Source organism: Saccopteryx bilineata, chromosome 6, assembly GCF_036850765.1.
Source record: "Saccopteryx bilineata isolate mSacBil1 chromosome 6, mSacBil1_pri_phased_curated, whole genome shotgun sequence".
In the NCBI taxonomy this organism is placed as follows: domain Eukaryota; kingdom Metazoa; phylum Chordata; class Mammalia; order Chiroptera; family Emballonuridae; genus Saccopteryx; species Saccopteryx bilineata.
In genome coordinates this window covers 17,422,368-17,446,504 of record NC_089495.1, presented here as the reverse complement: position 1 = coordinate 17,446,504, position 24,137 = coordinate 17,422,368, and the positions used below count along the sequence as shown (strand labels likewise).

The following is a 24,137-nucleotide window of genomic DNA, read 5'->3' as shown; positions in this document are numbered from 1 at the left end:
TGGCACAGAGCATGGGCCCTTATCCGAGGGGCTCTACTCTCAATTTGAGATGAATAAAAGCTCATTCCTACATAAAGTGGACACCTCAGAGTATGAGGGCTTCATTCTCTTGGAAAAACGAGAAAGACTGCAAGATAAGGCATGTCAAAACAATCTCCCCGTCCCAGCCCAGACCGATTCACCCTGATCATTCTTCCTCCAATGTGAGATGATGATCTGGTCCAGCCGGCGCCCTTGGAACACGGGGGCCCCGGGCATCCCGGGGGCCTCAGGTTCTCTTCCAATAAAAGGCTCTGCTGTTTTTCAGCTTCCTCGCTGGCCAACCACATGCTGCAAAACAGACGCCCTCCTGATCACAACAGCAAGCATTCTGGGGACCAGTGCAAACACTCAGGTATGAAAGTGCGCCGGAGACGAGAGAGCCGCTGAACAACCGACCATGCTCGACGCTTCCGGCCAGAGGACCGTGAGTTAAGACTTCAAGGAAATCACACTGCACTCAAAAGAATAAACTTAATGTTAATCAAAAGGTGGTTTTGAGTCCAGCACTATTCTGCCTCTCCTCTTCGATTATTCATTTTGAGGGTGCAGGGTTCAAAAGAGGAGGTCAACCTAGAGATGCATAATATTTGAAAGCCTGTGCAGAGGAATCAACTCAATTCAGTTAAAGCTGTTTGGTATTATTTGCTCCCTTACTGTGCTTGACTCTTACGTTCTTTTTAACATAAGAGAAACAACATCCTGGACAGCTAGTGTGCTGCCAGGTGCAGTCCGGGGAGCACGTGCGTCAGGACCACCTGCAGGGTCACTAACAGCAGACTCCCAGGCTCCGTTCCAAGCCACCTGAGTCAGAAGTAGGAGCCTGCATTTGGACCAGGTTTGTTTTGTTACGCAGTGAGGTCGGAGAACCACTGTTCTACACAACGACATGAAATTACGAAAAATCTAAACATATCAAAGCTGGACAAGGACGAGGAAAACGGTTCAACAGGCTTTCAAAACAGACACCCTTGCTAATATTACGTAGCTGTACAGGTGGAAGAATGCAGCCTTTTATTTAAATAGAAAAAATTTTAAAGATTTTGTTTATTGATTTTAGAGTGAGGAGAGAGAGAAAGGGGGAAGGGACGGGAAGCATCAATTCATAGTATTAGTTGCTTCTCATATGTGCTTTGAACAGGCAAGCCTGGGGTTTTGAACCAGTGACCTCCGCATTCCAGGTCAACACTTTATCCACCATGCCACCACAGGTCAGGCTGCAGCCTCTTACTTTTTAAATACAGCCAGCCCAGGTCTACATTTAGAATAGAGAGACATGGATAGGAAAAAAATGAGCTAAGTTTGAAGTGGTATCAATTCTTTCTTCAATCAGTGAGATAAAGAATGTTTTTTTTTCATATTCAATTGATTTTCATTTTATTAATAGATACTTTATTAAAGCCCATTTCAGAAATCACTTCTGGAGTTATGTAACTCAACAGTGACTTAACTTTAAAGAGTTTGAAAACTACTTTAAGTACACAACCTTGTTAAACCACACTGAAGAGTGAAAGAGTTAACACATTCCACAAGGTGTGAGGCAGCCTCCTGTTCGCAGACACCGGCAGAAGTGTTGACAGACAGTCTGTACACTGCTTTTGGCAAAGCCAAGTTAGCTCTTCCTAGTAGGTAACAATAAGACACATTTTAATCTAACAAGACTTCTTGAACTCTTGACTCAAATACAAAGGTTCCAAAAGTCATAATTCAGTGTAAACTGGTGTTTACAGAAAATGATTTTCCAGCCTTTCAAATAGTGTCACCTTACTTTCCCTTTTGTGATCAATGGGAGTTCAGTAGTCTAGTCATTCTGGGATCTTATCCAAGTATGTTGCTTCTCTAATTTATTGACCATAGGAAAGTTACTTAAATTTTAAACCTCAATTTATTTATTTATTTATTTATTTATTTCTTCTTCTTTTTAAAAAAAAATAAAATGCAAACCAATAGATTTAGAGCGGAACAACTGATGCAGGAAAGGGCAGCACTCAGTGAATGTTACTACCTTGTCCAGCTCATGATTTTTACACAGAAGATGGCAAAATCAACTAGTATTTTATATCATTATTATGGCGATTCCAAGAAGTTTTAGTGAATTAAGGTTTAAAACTTTATTTGTATCACAAAATAGAAACAATCAGGGCAAATGTATAAAAGGATGTAAATTAGCTACTAATTCTAATTGCTAAAAATAATTTTGAAATAAAAGGTCCCTTTTTTCCCATTAATGTAAACAGAAAAAAAAATGTGATTCCAATGATTAATATTAATAAAAAACAGGAATCCCCAAAAATATTTATGGCTCTCTAGTAGTATAGCAATACAACTCTACAAGGAATAAAAATGACAAATTTAGCCTCGATCTCATAAGCGGTATGTCTGCTGTGGATGTAGACAACTGACCTGCAACCTATTCCAAAGGCTGACACTTTCAAAATGATCTGATTAACTGGGATTATCAGACATAAAGTAAAATGTTTCCAAGAGAATTCTAGCTCACCTTACCTTATTATTTATTCCTAAAAACAGACACATTATATTTAGACAATGTACACGAAAGCATTTGTGCACCAAAACCACCAAGTATTAGCACAGTTTAAGGGCAAAACCAGCTTTCCCTAGCTACTGGCCTTCACGAGTAAAATCATCCACTCACTGAGGCACTCAGTGCCAGGCATGAGGTACTAGCTACAGAGATGAAGGCGATACTGGCCTTGACCTTGAAGAGCTCCCAGTTCAGGACTGTGACAAGGAGTCTATAAAAATAAATATAAGAGCAATTTGAAGGGCGTAGAAGGCAAAATTAATTAACTTGCTTGAAAGATCTGGGTGAAACTCAATTGAAGACAGATATTTTAGGTGAGACTTGAAAAATGAGTAATGAGAAGGCGTTTGAGAAGCAAAAAATAGAAAGTTAGTGGAAAGAGGCGAGAGCGCATTTGCGGCAATGAGGATAGCATGCAACAAAGACGTGCAGAATAGGTATGGAGAGACCCATGGCTGGGGCCTGGGAGGGGAAGGCAATATGAAGAAAGGGAAATGAATGTGCAGACATCACAAAGCTCGACTGGAGGCTTACAGTCAAATCTTACACGGTTGCTTTGGCATGTCTGGACTCATTCCCAAAGCCAAAATGGAGTCATTTTTTTGTTAAAAACATCCAGTAGAGGACATGTGAGATTTACTGTGAGGGTAGAGAGGAGAGAAGCACACCCGGAGACAAGGTGACCTGGTAGGTGATCGCTGTAATATATTCCAGGTCAAAAACTACGGTGTGTGGCCCTGGCCGGTTGGCTCAGTGGTAGAGCATCAGCCTGGCATGCAGGAGTCCCGGGTTTGATTCCCGGCTAGGGCACACAGGAGAAGCGCCCACCTGCTTCTCCACCCCTCCCCCTCTCCTTCCTCTCTGTCTCTCTCTTCCCCTCCCACAGCCAAGGCTCCATTGGAGCAAAGTTGGCCCGGGCGCTGAGGATGGCTCTACAGCCTCTGCCTCAGGCACTAGAATGGCTCTGGTTGCAACAGAGCAACGCCCCAGATGGGCAGAGCATCGCCCCCTGGTGGGAATGCCGGGTGGATCCCGGATGAGCACATGCGGGAGTCTGTCTGACTGCCTCCCCGTTTCCAGCTTCAGAAAAAAAAAAAAGAAAGAAACTACAGTGTGTAAGTTAGAGCAGCAGCAGGCAGAGCCCTGAGGAGGGCGGATCTGAGTGGGACCGAGAGCTCAGATGGTATCGTGTGCAGGATGGAGGAAAGGAGTCCGACCTCAACTGCTGGCTAAGGGGATAAGCGCACAACAATGCCACCACAGAAGATGATGAACGGCCTTCGAGGGCCAGGCTTGAATGAGATGACACTGCAGAGTGTTCAGGAAGCGAGGGGCTGGGGAGTCTAGAAGGTGACTGCACAGGATTGGATTTCCGGGAGGCAGCTCTTCACTGGAAAAAATGTACCTGCCATTCGGGAAGGGGAGGACCAGGTAAGTAAATCTGTAAGCCATCGCCTTGTAGGCTGTAGTACAGCCGTGGGATGAACGGGAAAACAGCTGACAGGGAACCCCTCTATCCACTGCGACACTGCTTAAGGGGAATGGATGCTACATCCACTTGTAAGACCTTCGGACAGTCATGAAACATGACCACACTGAAGACTATGAGACAATATGGGAAACTGCCTGATACAAGTTGAAAAGATCAGAGAATACATAAAATACCATGGATGGCTCACAAAAACATTATTCTGTAGGAAGGAAGCCAGGTGCAAAAGGAACATACTGTATGTTTCCATTTCTATGAAATTCTATAACACACAAAACTAACCTAAGGTGACAAGAAGCAGCTCAGCGTTTGCTTCTATGGAAAGAGGCATCTACTGAGAAGGGGCATGGGGACATTTTCTGGAATGACACATATTCTATACCTTGATCAAGGTGTAGGTTATACGAGTGTGTTTGTCAAAACTGATAGAACAAGAGCATTCCAGTGCATGTAAATTATACCTTAACAAAATATCACAGCACAAACTTGTCTATAGTCATATAAATAAATAAGAAGAATATGCATAAATTAAAGTATGTCAGGAGAGTGGAGCTATGTATAAGCTATTTTCCTCTCACTTCAAAATTTTAATTTTCATACAATGTTTTTAAATTAAAAAAAAAACTTTAGAGCCTCAAATGTCCATAAATATTATCACTTACCCATAAAAATGGAAAGCACATCATATATTTTTTCAGAGGAAACATGAAAGAATCTCTGCAGTTAAAAAGTTTACTATCTGGCCTGACCAGGCGGTGGTGCAGTGGATACAGCATTGGACTGGGACATGGAGGACCCAGGTTCAAAACCCCGAGGTCACGGCTTGATCGCGGGCTCACCAGCTTGAATGCAGGGTTGCTGGCTTGAGCGTGGGATCAAAGACATGATCCCGTGGTCACTGGCTTGAGCCCAAAAGGTTACTGGCTTGAGACCAAGGTCACTGGCCTAAGTAAGGGGTCACTCACTCTGCTCTAGCCCTCCCCCCCCCCACCATCAAGGCACATATGAGGAAAGCAATCAGTGAACAAGCAATCAACGAACAACTAGGATGCTACAACGGAGAACTGATGCTTCTCATCTCTCTCCCTTCCTGTCTGTCTGTCCCTATCTGTCCCTCTCTCTGACTCTCTCTGTCTCTGTCAAAAAAAAAAAAAGAAGTTACTCTCTGAAGACAACAGGAAAACTTGAGACATAATAAATACATGAACACGAAGTATCAAGGGCTCGCTGGAGTGAAGGAAGCCTCATGGTTTGGTTCTAAGACGACTGAGAGGGGGTTTTTGAAGACTCTTTGCAGAGGCAAATGGAGTCATTCCACAAAAAGGACATGGCCCAGACAGCAGAAGCATGCAGGCTGCCCAGGAGGTAAGTGGGGTTCACCTGGCAGTACAGGACATGGCAGGGAGACAAGTGAGATGACAATGTGGAAAGTCAGTCAACAGAGGGGACACGGTAGGTTCAGAACGTCAGTAGTGAGGACTCTTTCTGGGTTTCAGTTCCCTGAGTGTATCAGTTGTTCTTTATTCTTTGCAGTTCTCGGTAGTTTGAGACTCTTACCTCAATATTCGTAGAGAGGAAAATAAAATTACCCAGCGAGAGAGTTAACACAATGGCCCCTACATTATTTCAGAGGGAAAAGACAGATATTGTCCTGAGGTCCTGGTGACAGTGGTGGCTCTCTTCTCGAGATCCCTGCGATGGCCCAGGCATTATGCCAGTAGCTTCACATACATTAACCATTTAATTCAAGCTCCCCCAACAACCCAGCAAATACATAGTAACTTCACATCACCAGTGAGGAAACTGTACTCAAAGAAGTTAGGTAACATTTAACTAAGTAGATGGACAAAAACCAAGACTACGACTCACACCCACACACTTCTACTGTAGCGGGTAGGGACTGGGCGTGTCCCACTTCCACGCGGGGGTGGGGAGGGACAGCAGCCTGTTCTGAGGGATATCTAATAATCTTGTGTCTGTGATACCATAAAACAGAAAGTGTGGGTAATTACTACACAGCTGTAAACCGCACACACCGGAACACCTACCACACACTGAATAGCAGTCAACACTCGGCACCAGACACTTGAGCAGGTGCTGCCTCAGGTGACCCCCACAACCACCCCTGAGGCAGACCGTTAGGACAGCCCTTTCACAGGGAATGAAACTGGGGCGGAAGACATGTCACACGACTTGCCCTAGGTCTCCCAGCTACCAGACTGGAATCTGGACAGTGTGACGATAGTCTAACTAACCACTCCGCCCGACTGCCTCCAATTTTAAAACTGAGTTTCAAACTTGACCACGTAAGTCTGTTTTTTTCCCCCCTCAGTTCATGCCACAAATAGTCAAAGTGGCAGCTCTGAGAGCATTCTCCCTGGACCGTTTAATCCGAAGAACTATTTAAGGGTAGAGCTTCTACCCTGTCCCCTCTCAGAATCAAAACCCTTTCCAAAATGTGTTTGGTTATGACTCGAGCTATTCCACCTGATTCAATAGCAGCCATGACATTCCCAGCGTCTAGCCTCGGGGGACCAAATGACACGGCCAGCCGGGCCAACCACTGCGTCCTGACACTGACACTGTGATAACGGCAGGAAAGGACAGTGGAGCACTCTCTCCTTATCACAGGTGGAAAGCTGAGAGTGGGGACAGACTGTCACGGCTACTTCCTGTCCGGCTGTGTGACGAACTGGAGGCGCTGAGTAGCTGGGTCCCAACTCAAATCACTTAATTGTGCAGGTGAAAGAGGGCGCCCCATTCAGGCCGACTGAATGAGAGCAGTGTTCCCTGGCACTTCTGCCCTGTCCCAGGGTGAAGCTGAAACATGAGCCAGCAGGCAGGCTCATCTCCGTGTCCGCCGGGTTCTAATGAACTCTGATCCACACTCTGAAAGGCCTCCTGCCTGACCATCTAACTCTAGAGCCGTTAAATGACTAAAGGCACCGAGAAAAAGCAAATTTCGTCGGTCCTTTGGGTGATGAAAAGGGCAGGAGTCTAGTGAAGCCACGCAGCGGAGAGGCTTCCCAGGCTCAGAGCGGTTTCTCGGCCGTGCTGTTCTCAAACCGCTTCCCTGGAACTCAGGTCTCCGGGGCCCTGCAGTTCCATCTGTCTCAAAACTACTGTCCCATACAGAGTCCGTCACTCCCAGAGATCAAGAGCAGGTCAGGAGCACAGGGTGGCCGGGCGAGGTATTAGGAATCTGGAGGGTGCCCCCCCCCCGAGTTTGGCATTGCCCCCCACTGAGAGGTGGAGAGAGAAGAGGAAGGCGGAGAGAAGTCTTGACCCCACACTTACTGCTGTTTGATCGCTGCCCTGGGGAAAAAAAGAGTGTTCAAATCCAGCATGTTACACTGGCAACGTTGACACTCTTCGGTCTTATCCCAAGAAAGCTGAGCTTCTCCTAGAGCCAGATGACCACAGTTGTCGTCTCTGGCTGTGGCCTCCCCATGATTAATACACGCGCCTCCACACACTCTATGTGGAGACTGTCAGCATATGCAGAAAGCAAAGGGCAAGGACTTCAGGCTTTCAGGGACCAACTCCAGAAAGCTAGAGCTAAAGCAAGAAGCGGATTCTCGAGGGTCCGGTGCCTAGAGCACACAGGGGACCCCCAAGGCAGTCAGGCTGCTCCCACGTGGTTGCTGAGGTCGGGAAGGAAGTACTGTCCCTGTTGCATGAACCCTGGGGACTCTTCCAGAAGAGACAAGAACTAAAACGGAGGCCAGCCTGGGAGAGCAGGGCTGGGTGGCGGGTGCTGCGGACATCGGGGGCACATGGCTGCCTGCGGCACTGGGTCCTGACTCACCTTCCACCCCATTCAAATAGCACGATGAGCACAGAAACAAGCCAGCTTCACACTGGCCACCGCTACGCGCAGCCTCCTCCCAACTCTGCACTCCACTCACAAACCACCCCGAGGAGGCGCAACGTAATTACTGTTATCAGAGAGGGAATTCTCTCACCACTCCTCAGTGTGAAAAGTGGCTCAGAAATAAATATGACTGAATTATTTAACAGGAACCCACACCAATGGCAACAACCCCTCTCCTTCAGGAAGAGAAATGTTTTGTTCATCAGCAGCTCGCTCTGCTGGGCTGAGTCAGATCAGTGCCAGGAATTCTGTGAACTTGAGGTCAAGCTGCCAAGATTCAAAAGAAATGTCGATGGTAAGTAAGCGTTTGCACAGACGCACCGGAGTGGGACAGCTAACAACTGCTGGCCTGCAGCCCCAACCACAAAGCAGACAGGCAAACCGAACTGTCCAACTGGCCCCTTGCCCCGTAAAACTTAAGGGAAAAGCTCTTACCTAGCTCTCCCCGGAGGTTAACAAGTTCTTGAGATAGGGCTTTGTGTTGTTTCAGCGCTTCCTCCCGCTGCGGAAAACAAACATCAAGTTACTCATGTTTTCAAGAGGGTCCCTTTCAGTGAGGCACACATTTGTTATCACCAGAAAAATGAGACGCTGAATCGAGAAACCGAGATATGAATCATTTAGGCTAACAGTTTGTGTTGTTTAGAAAACACAGATGTCCCTCAGTGGTTAAGGAAATTCGTGTTTCAAAAAAAAAGGAAGAAAAAAAAAAGATCTGTATTTTCTCAGGTCCTCGGGAAACTTTCATCTGAGGCACTGAAAAATATTTACTTTGAGCCATGCTTCATGGCTGATCTGTAGAACCTTCCAGCTAATGCATACTGTACTTAAGACGTAATGCAGTCTCCTCCTTCAAGGGCAATGAAGACCTGATCAGTTTAAGATGAATATTTAATGTTCTAGACGTATGCACTTGCATATACTTTCTCCCATATTTGCAAATTAAAAAAAAAAAAGTTGTGTTACAATCCTTTACTTTAAAAAGGAAGACACAAAGTTTGTTATAAAGCTACAGTAAAAAATAAAAAAGTAATCCTTTAAAGACAAAATTAAATTGATTCTACTCAGCTACACATTATTTTCTAAAGCAAGCATAATATTTTGAATCAGCTAGAATTCTAAGTAGATGCTAGAGAAATGAATTACAGAGAACCAGGCAGTTGTTTCGTCTTAACACAGCAATGATCCATCTTGCAAGAAAGAACAATTTCCCAGCGACCGGCAACTCAGAGCGATCACACATATACACAACGCTTACAAAAACACAGCAATTGGAGACCCTTTCTTATCAGGGAGCCCCCACCCCAGGGTGGAAGGGAGGAAAAGGCAGAAGTCAAAGCTTTCTGAAATTGCCCGCATAGGATCAGTGGAGAAGGAGCTCCCGCCCGCACCTGGAGCACAGTGTTGCAGAGATCATGAGACCCAGCCTTTGCAGGCAAGAGTCGCTTGTCATTTAAAGCATCCCCCCCTAATTCTAAGGCAAACACCCTCTGCCTAAGTCCCTGACATCCGTCCAGCAAAGCACTAGAAACAAACACTAATTACCCTTGTCGCTGCACATGGAGAATAGAGGCACATTTTGCTGCTGGAGCAGCCCATTTTCCAGCTTCTGTCTCCAACTCCCCCCGCCCCCTGCACCAGCCAAGAAGTGCACAGGTGGCCGCGCCACCCACCGGGCGGTTTGGCTACATTCACAGCTCTCCCAGGAGGAGCGCCATGGGTCCTGGGGTTAGCCTTACTTCGCGTCCTGCAGGTTACTGTCTGCCTCAGCCGCCTCTCTCCTCACAGAAGCTGATGCTGCAGCCTGTGCCTTTGGCACAGGCTGCCTGCGAGTGCTTAAAGCCACAGCCCTTCATTTATGAAAAACGAGCGCCAGGCATCAGACTGATCGATCGCCACTTAGCTTAAATATCGGCTGGGACAGGGGAAAGAAAAACTGACGTTTTCTGCGTGGCTAATGGAGTTATATTTAGAATTGGGAACCTTTTTATTCCTCACTTAATTGAGGTCATTAGATGATCACACTAACAGAAAAGGGAAACTTAGACTCTAACACTGTGTGTGGAGGGAGCTGACGAGCTAGGTGAAGAACAAGGAGAGTGTGTGTGTTGTGGCTTCGAATATAAAATGACATCATCAAACAGGTGGCGTTTTCTGCAAAATTTGATTTGAATGCTCAGAATGTGGTCCACTGGTGTTTTAAGGATAAAGTGTGGAATTGTGATTTGAAAGTTGGGAGGTGAGATCTATTTGATAGCTTTTCCTTTGTACACTGTAACAGTCTCTCACCACAGAGCTGAGGAAGTTAATGACACACCAGCACTGTCATAAGGACATTTAACAGCGACTGAAATTTCAGAGACACTTTCTCATTGACACATTTTGGCCTTCATGGTGTTCTAAAGGCTTGATGTTTAAAACACACTCTTCCGTTGTTCTGAAATCAGAGATCACTTAGTCCAGGTTTCAAAAATAAGGAAGTACAGTAATGGGTTTTCCAATGTAGAAATGAAAGTTTGAGGGAAATCAACCTGGATATAATTAAAAGTGGAAAATACATATACTATGGCTTTTCCAAATCTCATGAACGTAAGCCATAATTCTGTTTGCTTAGTAAACTAGTTCAGCTAAGTATTAGCAAGTTTTGTTACTGAAACGACAAGAAAACCAGAAGAGAGCTTTCTTAGATATTCACAAGCAATCCTGCAACACATTTCGTGAACTGGCTTGTAGTTCACCTTTTTTTTTTTTTTTTTTTTCCCAATGGAGAGTAAATTGCTTATGGAAGGAGAAGCTGGCAAGAGGTTTACTTTTCAAAATTCCATAAAAAACTAAGATGGCGTATAAATTTCCAGGAGTCATTTTGTGGAAACTTTTATACCCTATCACAGCTATATGTGATCTTTTTACTTTTAAAGGGCCACTGGGGACAAGGAATTCAGGACCGGGTGGGCATTCCTCCCAGCTCCACTGTGCGCAGATTTCCTGCCCGCAGTGCCCAGAAGCCATTGCTATCTCCCAGCCTCCGTCAATCCCAGTAACAGTGACAGGAAAACCGTGAGGTCATCTTTGGCTCTCCTTTGTCTAAATGGGTATGCCAAAGTCAGTCAGTTTTTCCTTTCTGCTGCATCTTCAATTGCTCTTTTCTTTCTTTTCTTCTTCTTCTTCTTCTTCTTTTTTTTTTTTTTTTTGTATTTTTCCAAAGTTAGAAGCAGGAAGGCAGTCAGACTCCCGCATGCACCCGACTGGAATCCACTCAGCATGCCCACCAGGGGGTGATGCTCTGCCCATCTAGGGTGTTGCTCCATTGCAACTGGAGCCATTTTAGCGCCTGAGGTGGAGGCTATGGAGCCATCCTCAGTGCCTGGGCCAACTTTGCTCCAATGGAGTCTTGGCTGTGGGATGGGAAGAGAGAGACAGAGAGAAAGGAGAGAGCAAAGGGTGGAGAAGCAGATGGGTGCTTCTTCTGTGTGCCCTGACTGCAAATTGAATCCAGGACATCCACACGCCAGGCCAACGCTCTACTGCTGAGCCTGCTGGCCAGGGTCTCAATCGCTCTTTTCTATGAGAACTCTCTCCACCCTTGTCCTGATCCTCACCAACCCACTCCTGGACTGGCAAAAGCATCCCTCCACACTGCCCTGCTGAGGGCAGCCAGATTATCCCATATTCCTTGTGCATATATACACCCTTGCACAAAAAAAGTCTTCCTTTGCATATGTAAAAAAAATATCACCCTAATTCCATGAACCTCAACTGCGCAACTGCTGTTCAGACTCCTGGCTCCTCTCCTGTCCAGGTCACCCTTGCCATGCCCCCTGCACACTCTGGAATGCCTGGGCCGCTTTACTGGACCCATCAGACAAACCTTGGGTGGATGCTAAATGTCCATCACAGATGCCACCCCCTCCCCCAAATGCTTAGACAGGACATTCATCCTTTTGGGTTGGCTGGCAAATTACTACTCAACACCAATGAACCAAGCACCATTTCCAGATGCTGGGGAAAAAAATGAGAGAAATTTAAGACATGGCCCCTGCCTTCGAGAAGCCTGGGACGGAGGTAGAACTAAAACGTCCATGCCCAATTCTTTCCTGTCTCAGAGCAGATGAGCTCATCGGAGGGGAAGCAGTGCAGGATCAAGGAGAAACAAGGGGCCTTCAGTAGGACCCTGCGTGAAGTGCTGACTGTATAGTGGCCATTCCATAATGGACCCACACTGTCAGTTTCTGCCCCACTCCCCTCAGCAGCCTGCCCTGTAAGATACCTACCCTTCACTTCAGATGATAAAATGTGTTTTGTCACTCAGATGCTGAGTGCCTACTTCTTTTTATTCAGCTGCTCCCATATTAGTGGTTCTGTCTTAGATCATAATAAAGTACAGTCCAGATAATAAGATTACTTAATTCTCTTTGTAGCATAACATGCAGAATTCCATACAATATGACAAAAGAGGGGGGTGGGACTCTAGATAGAAAAATGCTTCCATATTCATACATTAAATATATGGAGTGCTCCAAGAAAAAAAAAAATGGATTCACCATAATTTAATTAAAAGCCCTGAAATACAGGCACTTAGTCCCTGGCTGGCATCCCATCGGCAGGCATAACTCTGCTGGCTGCTGACGAGTGTGAGCAGCACATGGGGCTTGCAGAAAAGATGGATGAGACAATGCATGTCTGACCTCCTCCCCAGGGCCCACACAATGAATGTCTACGTTTTCTTTTGTTCTGAGACTATTTTACTCATAGTAGACTGCTAGTGTCATTCAAAAGTCGCCTTTGTTTAGGTGCTAATTGCAAAAGTAGATTGGAAGCACACTGGGTAATCAGTCAGGGGTTTGGGGGCTGACCTAGAAACTTATCCGCAGACCCTTGTATGAAGAAATTGGGATCACTACCAACCCTTCCCTTCACTTTGGTGGTCTGTACAGAATGCCGCACAACTACGCAAGGATAAAACCAGCGATAACTAAAAGCATATGGTGTTTCTTGAGAAACAGAAAGTATGGTGTTTGTTTCCAGATTCATGAGATATTTATTAGAACTTGTGGGATGTAATGAATTTCTTCTGCCACTAAAGTGGAAAAGTTGTACTTATTAAATAGATTTGCAACAAAAAGATAAGTTAATGTTCTTGTATTCCTTATAATCCACCACTTTTACCCATAAGCCAAAGCTCCAAAACCATTTAGAAAAAGTTAGCAATACAAAGTATATATGTATACACAGATAAATCCCACCTATAAAATCCATATCTAGTGGTAGAGCGTCGGCCTGGCATCTACGTATCAGTCGATCAATCACTTCTATAATGGAGGGTTCAGAGAAATCATCTTGAAGAAATTGCCTAACTTTTCCCCTGGTTATGTCTTCCCTTTCCAACTGTCTTATAACAGAGCCCTGTACACATTAGGCAATCAGTAAATATTTGCTGCTTGATTATAAAAAGCTGGCAAAGAGCATTTCTATAAAGGCTTTATATGCCCAATTCACATCTGGGATTCCATCCTCTCTACTCATCCACTCGCTCATTCAGGTGTACAGTGTGCTCTGTTGGGTGCGAGGCACTGCCACCGCTGCTGGAGTGGTTTCCTAAGGAAGAGCTAGACACAGATCCTGCCCTCAGGGAGCTTCCCATCTTAAAAAGCAAAAATGAGTGCTAAATGGTTACCTTCAAAGGTAACAGAAAGTAAGTGCTCCTGGCATAATGACAGTAGACAAACTATAGAGCTAGAAAGACCAGGAAAATATTCAGGAAAGAGGGAGTCTTGAGCTGAATTTTTAGAAATTCAGTGGAGTCACAATTACATAGGCAGTAAGACCTAAATTAGGTATAAAATGAAATTCATGTACAGTAAAAGAATCCCGGCCCTGGCCGGCTGGCTCAGTGGTAGAGCGTCGGCCTGGCATGCAGGAGTCCCGGGTTCGATTCCCAGCCAGGGCACACAGGAGAAGCGCCCATCTGCTTCTCCACCCCCCCCCCCCTCCTTCCTCTCTGTCTCTCTCTTCCCCTCCCACAGCCAAGGCTCCATTGGAGCAAAGATGGCCTGGGCGCTGACGATGGCTCCATGGCCTCTGCCTCAGGCGCTAGAGTGGCTCTGGTCGCAACAGAGCAACGCCCCAGATGGACGGAGCATCGCCCCCTGGTGGGAATGCCAGGTGAATCCCGGTCGGGCGCATGCGGGAGTCTGTCTGACTGCCTCCCCGTTTCCAGCTTCAGAAAAATACACAAAAAAAGAAGAAAAAAAAAAGAATCCCTAAAATTCATTAAGAATTTGCCTGCTGTGACCGACAAAGCATCTCTCAGTATGTCCTGTCCTGTGAGGTTTTCCGATAGAGTGGGAACTACTCTTTCTCCAGCTGAGCACCTGATACAGTCGCTGACTTGTGTTTAGGGGACAGGTCATACGGGAAGAAAGTATCTTCAAACACTAGGATCACAAGACTATGGAAGGCTCATGCCCACGGTGTTTGGGGACTGAGAATACAACTGAAGGAAGAGCGGACTCTTGTCCTTCATGTCATCCACCCCTGGACTCACTGAGAATCATGGAAGACACAACTGTCTGATCTATTTCATTTGCATTTTTAATTTCAGCTGTCTGTCCAGTGAATCTGCCAAATACAATGTACACTAAATGGAGGTGGTGATGTGATGCTATGAGAAGAAAGAGCCGCCCTGACCAGTGGTGGTGCAGTGGATAGAGCACCAACCTGAGATGCTGAGGTCCCAGGTTCAAAACCCCAAAGTTGCCGGCTTGAGCAAGGGCTCATCTGGCTTGAGTGTGGAGGTCACTGGCTCTGCTGGAGCCCTCTGGTCAAGGCACATATGAGAAAGTAATCAGTCAATAACTAAAAGTGCCACAACTACGAGTTGATGGTTCTCATCTCTCTCCATTCCTGTTTGTCTTTCTCTCTCTTTCAGAAAAGAAGGAAGGAAGAAAGGCAGGAAAGAAGGCAGGCAGGCAGGGAGGGAGGGAGGGAGGGAGAGAGGGAGGGAGGGAAGGAGGGCGGGCTGAATATGTATATGGTCGGGAGAAAGGCAGTAAGTAGTAGGCCAGTAATGGTATTTGCACAAAGGCTGGAAAAGCACAGGAAGTTCAGGGGATTCTGAGCTCACAGTGTCCTCGACCTGAGTTCACGTCCTGATCTTCTTACTAGCTGTTCAATGACAGTCAAGTTTCTTAACAGATCTCTAGGCCTCAACTTTCTTATTTGTCAATTCCAATTTATAATCTTGGAGAGGATTTAGTAGGTAAGACTATCTGGTACTTAGTAAACAGTCAACGAATGTTAAATCCCCCTGGTTTCTCTCCCTCCCCAACTACGCAGCTGGCGCGCTGAGCAGTGAGGGAAGGTTAGGACGGAGAGCCGGTGCCAAATCCGCCTCATGTTCCCAGCTGCACGGCAGAGTCGCCCGAAAGAAACCCAGTGCGAGCCCTGTGGGCAAGTTGAATTTCCTAGTAGCCACATTTTTAAAAACTTTCAAAGATTAACTTTTATAATATATTTTATTTTAACCCAGCATATACAAAATATTATCATTTCAACTTAGAGTGGATAGAAGTTTATCAACGAGACAGTTTACATCCTTTTTTTTTTTTTCATTCTAAGTCTTCAAGTTCCATGTGTATTTTACATTTACTGCATATCTCAATTGAGCCTGACTACCCTTCGAGTGGTCAGGAGTTTCATAGGCTGGTGGCTACAGCAGGGGACAGACCAGCCACAGACAGTGAAGAACCCTGAGGTTTAGTCAGAAGGGTGGAATTTTCTGCAAAGATGAATCCATTAGCAGTGCTGGGGATGGGTCACGGGCACAGTGCAGGCCTGGACACTGATGAGAAGGTACAATCTCGGGGACAGTTCTTCAGGGGCTGAGCAAGGCTGGCATCAGGAAGAAAAAAAAGAGGTGACGAAGGGGAGAAATACCACGGGACAGGAGGTCACAGGACTCGATGGCTGATTCATGCGGGAGACAGAGGTGAGGAAAGGGTTGAACATGGGGTTGTGAGGCTGGATGTCATAAAATGAATAACTGGTTTACAACTAAAAAGGCAAACTAATTGTTCCCTAGACTTTATATTATGTGGTTTCCAGTTTAGCCTATTTGGTTATTTCGGGGACCGCTAAGGCAGAATTTACCCTGAGCATAAGCGAATTCGACGAAGACCACTGGGTCTATAATCTTCATACAACATCAGGGTGGTTAACTCTTTCGCGGACTGGCGTGATATTTCTGGCAGACTGGTCCACGAACCAGCCATTGAAAAACACTGTTCTAGAATTCTTTCCTTACATATTAAAGAAAAACAAAAATACTGTATACTATTATAATTCAAAAACTAGGTAAATGTCTCCCTCTCCCTCCCAAGAATAAAAGCTGTAAAACGTACATCAAATATCTATCTAAGCTGTCTACAAGCTTGGTAGCTTGTGTCAAAGGCACAGACCCAGTACCATTCTCCTCTGTCTCCTCTGCCCCACAAAGGCCAACACATCACAGAAGCCTCTGCAGGAAATGAACATAGGTTCGTTGAATTGACCTCCACTATAGAACAAGCAAATTGAACTGTTTTCTCTTTGAGATGTCATGCATACCCATCTTCAAAACTATGATTAAAAAATATCTAAAGTACTCAAATTACTTTCTCACCCCAGGGTTTCCATTAGGTAACAATAGTTTTTGTTGCTATGCCAAGAGCCAATATTCACAGAAACTGATTTTCTCAATGAATTTTAACTAGTTCCTGAATTGACATCCTGGTAGCCTATCAGGGAAGAGTAAGTAAGCAAAGAAAATCTGTTCTGTTTTTTTTTGTTGTTGTGTTTTTTTGTTTTTTGCTTTTTACAGAGACATAGAGAGAGTCAGAGAGAGGGATAGATAGGGACAGACAGGAATGAAGAGAGATGAGAAGCATCAATAATTAGTTTTTCATTGCAACACCTTAGTTGTTCATTGATTGCTTTCTCATATGTGCCTTGACTGTGGGCCTTCAGCAGACCGAGTGACCCCTTGCTCAAGCCAGCAACCTTGGGGCCACGCTGGTAAGCTTTGCTCAAACCAGATGAGCCCGTGCTCAAGCTGGTGACTTTGGGGTCTCGAACCTGAGTCCTCCACATCCCATTCCGACGCTCTATCCACTATGCCATTGCCTGGTCAGGCAAAGAAAATCTGTTTTGAGGTCATTGTACAACATACTCTTTTAGGAATGGATGGAAATTCTAAAAAGTCCCCAAAGCAACTCTGGGAGTTAGTTACCTTCAAAGTGTTCTTTGACCTATAACTATAATCAACCTCATTTTTCAAAGCAATGAACTAAGTATAGTATGGAAAGCTACACAGAGTTAGACCAAAAAACAATTAAGTGAAAGAATGTTAATGCTAATACGGCTTGAAGGTGCATAGATGTATAACAGGCAAATTATTGTTGGTCTAAGAGACTATCTAGAGTTGAAAAATACCTACTAGAAATGTCCTCATCCCACATTTCTAGAGAGGGACTCAGGCCTCAAATGAGTTGGCAAAAGCATACCTGGATGAATTACATCTGATCTTACCAATCATCAACATAAAGCGAGTCCCGAAACAAACCGGGTACCGCCCCCTCCCATCGGCCCACCCCTCCACATCCCTGCCCCCATGCAGTGACAAGGACTGCCTCGGTGGGTAAGCATCCTTACCTCAGACAGCAGGTGCTGAATCACGACTGTTAATGCTTCAAACTTGGTGTTACCACAGGAAACAAGCTGTTTAAGGTGCAGGATAAACCTGCTTTGGCTTTCACATTTTGTTTTACACTGAGCCAACTCCAGTGTTTTCTCAGCGGCGAGCACATCTGGAGACGTCTGTGTTTGGATACATAAACTTCTGGGAGTCTTCTGTCTGCCGTTTTCAACTGCAAGAGGGATTAATAAGAGGTAGGAAAAGATATGATTTTTATTTTTATAATAATCACCATATGCATTCCAATACAACCAGATAAGCCACAGAAATGCATGTAAGTTATGTTTACATAAGGAAAGCATATGAATGAGAACTGGAATTAATCAAATATCTAGATGTTTGCAAATGATAAACACAGACAATGGCTTTAAATTCTGACTTGAAAAGATTTCTATGGAGCAGAAAATTAGCCACACAAAACAAATAGATTTAACAATCGTGAAACAGAAATATTGTGTGCAAAATAATGTTGATTTCATAGCTTCTTCATTTTTCTATGTAAAATCGGTATAGAAAACTGACTATCACAATTACTCTGACTCTGTATTTTGTTCACAAATGCTGAAAGAAAAACAGAGATTACTGGACTTTAAATGCCTTTCCCTCCTCCTACACATTTTTTGTTTTTTGGTTTTTTTTTTTTTGCAAACTTCCCATCATTTCCTTGCTGATGTCTGGTCATTATAAAGATTTATACCGCCGATGAGTCATTTCCTAATCTCTAATAAATCATCATGTATATCTAAAATCTACTCACATTTTGTCCCTGAAGTTCATTGTTAAGAGTACTATACGCTGTTCCATTTCCTATGTGGTTCCATTTCCACAAGCTTTGCTGGTTATTTCCCTTCGGAGTAGTATAATAGCTTGAGTATTTTTTAAAAGCTCATGCTAGTACTCAAATCCAGCTGAGATGCCATGCAAAGTGATTATTCACTTCCTACGCCACGGTGCCCGGGGAATTACTCTATTTTAAATGAAAGACTGTTTAGTTTTGTATCCATTCCAAATGTCTCAGTCATTTTTAATATCAAACAGAATTAGAAAAACAGGAAGCAAGCAGCTTAGCTTCTTGAAAGAAGTAGGCCAAATAATCAAATCTAAATCTGAAAAATAAAAAGCTACAAGAAACTAAAAACAAAACGACAACCTCCAAATGTCTCCTTGTTCTCCTAGGCATTCCCTATGACATCCATATTCTGTGGTAACAAACCCAAGACCACTTTACAAACAGTAATTCTTTCCTTTAGATTTTCAGGGGAAGGAAAACTACAGTGAGTTCTTAAAGGAAAATAAACAAAGGAACCTCAGTATCCAGGTTCCAAGAGTCAATGGCAAAAAGCATTCAATATACTCTTTAAGTTAAAAATGGAAAAAAAGCTTTCATTTTCTATGCGTGCTTTCCACGGTTAACTCATATTTGTACTGATGCTTGATCATTCCCAGGTCTAAAATGACTAAAATATCTACTGCGGTATAAAATGACTTGAAAGTGTTTATCCGCTATTCTTCGTTAGTCATCATTAATAGTTGTCCGTCAATAACTGCCAATTCCCCAGCCGATGGAGGAACTAAGAGTCACCATACTAAAGTCCTGAAGAACAGCTTGATCGAGTCACTATATTAATGAAAAAGAATTTAAATATTTCACAACATGTCAAACTCTCTGGGCTTCGTATTCCTTTATTTTATGTCATTTCCTAAAATGTTCTTAGCAATTACATTCTTCCTATACATATAATAATAATTATATGGTATTTTGCTGTTCATAGAGTGTCCCACTGTCCTCTCTTTTGGTCCTCCCAGTCACCCTTGATAGGGAAGGTGACGGTGACAGTCAAGGGTGTGAAGGGCCTGGCCCAGGTGTAAACAGCCCTCATGGAACCGGTTATAAAGTCAGAACCAGGCCTCTGAAGCCAAGTCTCTGCTGTTCCCACACATTCTGTAACGTGCCGATGGGGTGGAAATGTAATATATTTCCTAACTAAAACATAGTACATATGTAATAATCTCGATGAAATGTTACTTTAATACATTCAAGCCCATTATCTGAGAACTCTTCATTTCAATAAACCTACATTATAAACATCTAATTTTGTACAGTGTTTTATATATTTTTACAAACAGAACAGCAATCAATGTTTTTTAACTGATCATCTAGAATTCACTGCAACATATGTAGATTTCAGTTCATTCCCCTGATTCCTGATTGATATCATTGCTGTATGTCCTACCAATACTTACTGAAATATTTATTTGATTGACATTACTTTGAGTTCATCATTTCTTAAATCCTTAACAATGTTTGATTTACTGTATAGAATTTACATGCTAATAAATTTTATAATTTAACACAATATCAAAGTTTTAAAACTGTTCGCTTATAACTATATGTAAAATCTGAATGGTAAATCTTTCATATTAACATTTTTTGAAGAAAACATTCTTTAATATTTTTATTTACTTAGTCTCTCAGATTCATTTTAGCATTTAGTAGTAACTTCTCAAAGTTATTTCATAAGGAAATATATTGAATTAAATGTAAATTAACATACTAAATATTGTTCTTCACATTCAGTTCCAGAATACAGGTACTATCTCTATAGGACCAAATTTAAAATTTTCCTTCAAATAATCTCTTGTACCAAAGTCAGCCCATACTTAAGAATTTACGTTTGCCTCTTTTGTGAACTAATGTTTTTTTCACTGTATTATCAAGATTGTTTAAAATTTAATTTACAACTTGGCCCTTGCGAGTTGGCTCAGAGGTGGAGCATCAGCCCAGCATGTAGAAGTCCCAGGTTCAATTCCCAGTCAGGGCACATAGGAGAAGCGACCATCTGCTTCTCCGCCCTCCCCCTCTTCCCCTCCCACAGCCATGACTCGAATGGTTTAAGCAAAGTTGGCCCAGGGTACTAAGGATGGCTCCATGACCTCACCTCAATAGCTTCAACAGCTCGGTTGCTGAGCAACAGAGCTGTAACCCAGATGGGCAGAACATTGCGTGGTAGGGCCTTGCCAGGTAGACCCCCATTAGGGCACATGCAGGAGTCTGTCTCTGCCTCCCCACTTCTCATTTAATAAAAAGAAAATTTACAACTTTACTGAAAGTGTCTGCTAGTAATACTGTCTGACTACACACTCCTTGTTTCTCAATGGATCTAAAGTACAGTGTATCTTAAAATAATATATTTATATCATGTTGTGAATCTGTCAATATATTTTTTAAGAGTTCAAAAACTGAGTTGGGGCCCTGGCTGGTTGGCTCAGTGGTAGAGCATTGGCCTGGCATGCAGGAGTCCCGGGTTTGATTCCCGGCCAGGGCACACAGGAGAAGCGCCCATCTGCTTCTCCACCTCTCCCCCTCTCCTTCCTCTCTGTCTCTCTCTTCCTCTCCAGCAGCCAAGGCTCCATTGGAGCAAAGATGGCCCGGGCGCTGAGGATGGCTCTGTGGCTTCTGCCTCAGGTGCTAGGATGGCTCTGGATGCAACAGAGCGATGCCCCAGATAGGCAGAGCATCGCCCCCTGGTGGGCATGCTGGGTGGATCCCGGTCAGGCACATGCGGGAGTCTGTCTGACTGCCTCCCCATTTCCAGCTTCGGAAAAATGCAAAACAAACAAACAAAAAAAACTGAGTTGGTATTGTAGACTCCTTACCAGGCCATTGAATCCATTCTCATTTTTAACAGGTTTTTATTTTAATTGGATTAATGTTGTTAAAAGCTGTTGTTATGCCATAGTGGCTTCCAGTTCCTGAGACAAGCACTTCACCCTTCCAGATCCGTCAGTGTGACTGTGTAAGCTGTTCCTCAGCTTGTCGCTGAGGATTCAGACAACTTAGGTCTTCAAGTGGCTGGCATCTATACGCGTCCTCTATTATATTTCGTTTGCTTTAGTTTGGCGTAACAAAATGGCATTTGTGCTTAAAAAGGTCCCATTCCCCTATTTTGAAACTGTTTAATATGTCAGGGCATATCTATTCTTTGAAAAATTTTAAAATGTTCTAGGACCCGAAACTATATGAAGAATGCTCTCAAGATCACTCCAGAATGAACTTAAGCCACTTTTGCTAAGATACTCCCTGAAAAACACCAACTGCCCCCGTGTGACTGCATTCCGGCCCTGCAAGTGTCCTGGCTCTCAGCTGCACTTCCATGGGCTTTGCCTGGTCGCCAGAGGCGGATTAAGGTCGGCTGAGCCCCCTCCCTCCCTGGCGCAGAAGGAAATATTGGGCCCCTTGTCATTAGAAAAAAGTGTAAAGTTGGGGTTTTGCAGGGCCCTTCAGAAGTCTAGGCCCAGGGCGCCCGCTGTTAAACCCGCCTCTGCTGGTTGCTGATTCACCTTCAAGGTGCAGTTACGCGCCAGGGTGTGAACTCCATCTAATTAGAGGAGGAGGAGAAGGAAAGAGACTGCTCCCGTAAAACCCACGCTGTCCAGACACCAGCCTCTTTTTCTCTCAGGCTTTCTGAGTGGCCTGAGAACCGGAATTGCAAGAGTGGGGGGAAGCCCATTTGTCCGCGTCAGCTCCTAAGTGTCCAGCCATAAAAACCCAAGCATCACGCCTAGAACACAAACTGTGTCAGGTACTGACAAAAAATCCCCGGGTCTGTACATCACGATGCAGTTTTAAATGCCACCTGAGAATCTCATCCAAACATTTAAAACAAATCTGGTCACATCTCTCTGCATAATTTCACTTACTGAAATGGACGTTTGAAAACATAAAAGCTTTGTGTGACGCCGTCTCCGACACACCCTAGCACAAACTACTGAATTCATAGTTGGGAAGCCAGAATTGATCCTATTATGAATACTACACAGGAGTAAAATGACATTTATAGAGGAGTTTTCACTGCAATCTATTTTGCAAAGAAAAGATAAAAGAAACAACCTATAATATCCATAATTAGAGGACTGGTTATATAAATTCCAGTCTATTTATACAGTGGACCACCACCACCCCATCGCTGAACTAAGCAGCCCTCTGTGGTAAATGAAAAACAAACACATGCTAACGAACAATGTAGATAATATGCCCCACTGTATAAAGATGGGACTATAAGACTATATTTCCTTTTTTGCTTATAGATGCATAACAAAATGATTGTGCAATACTTATGAAAGTTTAACAATGATTACTTTTCCAGGGAAGGGAACAGGCAGACACAACATATTCTAATGCATTTTTTAAAATACTTTTTCATCATGGGGTAACTATTACCTATTCAAAATGAAAAAGTAAAATTATTTTTAAAAGGTGGTTAAAATGAACTCTGAGTGTTTAAAATCTTTACTACTTAGCCATTGAGAAAACACAGTCAATCCACATTTCTTCCTCGGGGCATCTAGACTGGAATCTAAGTAACACGGGCTTTGTTGCCTGTGGATACTCAAAGCAGATATGCACTTAAGGAGAAGAGAAAGCACTGATGTCTTCTTATTCTAAGAGTGCATGTTTTCAAATTTTAACAGAAGAGCCAATAAGCTAACAGACTGAGCTCTACCTAGAGCTGGAAAAGCAAGTTGTGACCTCAATCTTCCACTCCATATACTGTGCTCCCCTCAGGACAAAATTGTACCCCAATGGGAGCAGCTTGACCCAGTTTGAACAGCCTTCCCCCTCCTCCTCACTCCCGGCTCAACTGAGGACCAGAGATAATGTAAAAATCTCCGGTGATGCTCAAAGCCCCCAGTGCTCAAAAATAGGGTATTTGAAAATACGAAGACACAACAGTTTCCCTTAAATCCTACGGGATCCGTTATTTATAGGAAATGAGCATTCCGTGAACCAAACTTTGCCCTTGCATTCCATTTATTAACATATTGCCACTTTGATGACACAGCTATATTAAAAAGCATAAAATATTTTATTAGGGCCCTGGCCGGTTGGCTCAGTGGTAGAGCGTCGGCCTAGCGTGCAGAAGTCCCAGGTTCGATTCTCGGCCAGGGCACACAGGAGAAGCGCTCATTTGCTTCTCCACCCCTCTCCTTCCTCTCTGTCTCTTTCTTTCCCTCCCACAGCGAGGCTCCATTGGAGCAAAGATGGCCCGGGTGCTGGGGATGGCTCCTTGGCCTCTGCCCCAAGCGCTAGAGTGGCTCTGGTCGCAACAGAGCAACCCCCCAGAGTGGTGGGCAGAGCATCGCCCCTTGGTGGGCGTGCAGGGTGGATCCCGGTCGGGCGCATGCAGGAATTTGTCTGACTGTCTCTCCCCGTTTCCAGCTTCAGAAAAGGAAAAAAAAAAAAAAAAAAAAAAAAAAAATATATATATATATATATATATATATTATTAAACTTAACAGGATATGTCCTGATTTCTAAGAATCAGTTTATTCAAGAACCGTAACACTAAATGTTAACTGCTACGTAGATTTAGATCTCTCTCAACATGGTAATTACCACGATCACGTCGGACCCAACCTTCCCAGGCTTCATTCTACTGAAACTGAAACCTCCGTCAGG

At 44.0% G+C, this 24,137-nt stretch overlaps 1 protein-coding gene across 5 annotated transcripts in view; it reads right to left on the bottom strand.

Annotated features, from left to right (window-relative positions):
• MTUS1 (microtubule associated scaffold protein 1) overlaps window positions 1-24,137 on the bottom strand; it is a 156,506-nt gene that overhangs the window by 19,809 nt on the left and 112,560 nt on the right. For all 5 annotated transcript variants that reach the window (XM_066237686.1, XM_066237688.1, XM_066237685.1 and 2 more), the window contains 2 exons: window positions 17,635-17,849; window positions 8,383-8,449 (listed from right to left, as the gene is read on the bottom strand). In XM_066237686.1, coding sequence (XP_066093783.1) covers window positions 8,383-8,449; window positions 17,635-17,849 — 282 coding nt within the window. The remainder of the gene's footprint in view (window positions 1-8,382; window positions 8,450-17,634; window positions 17,850-24,137) is intronic.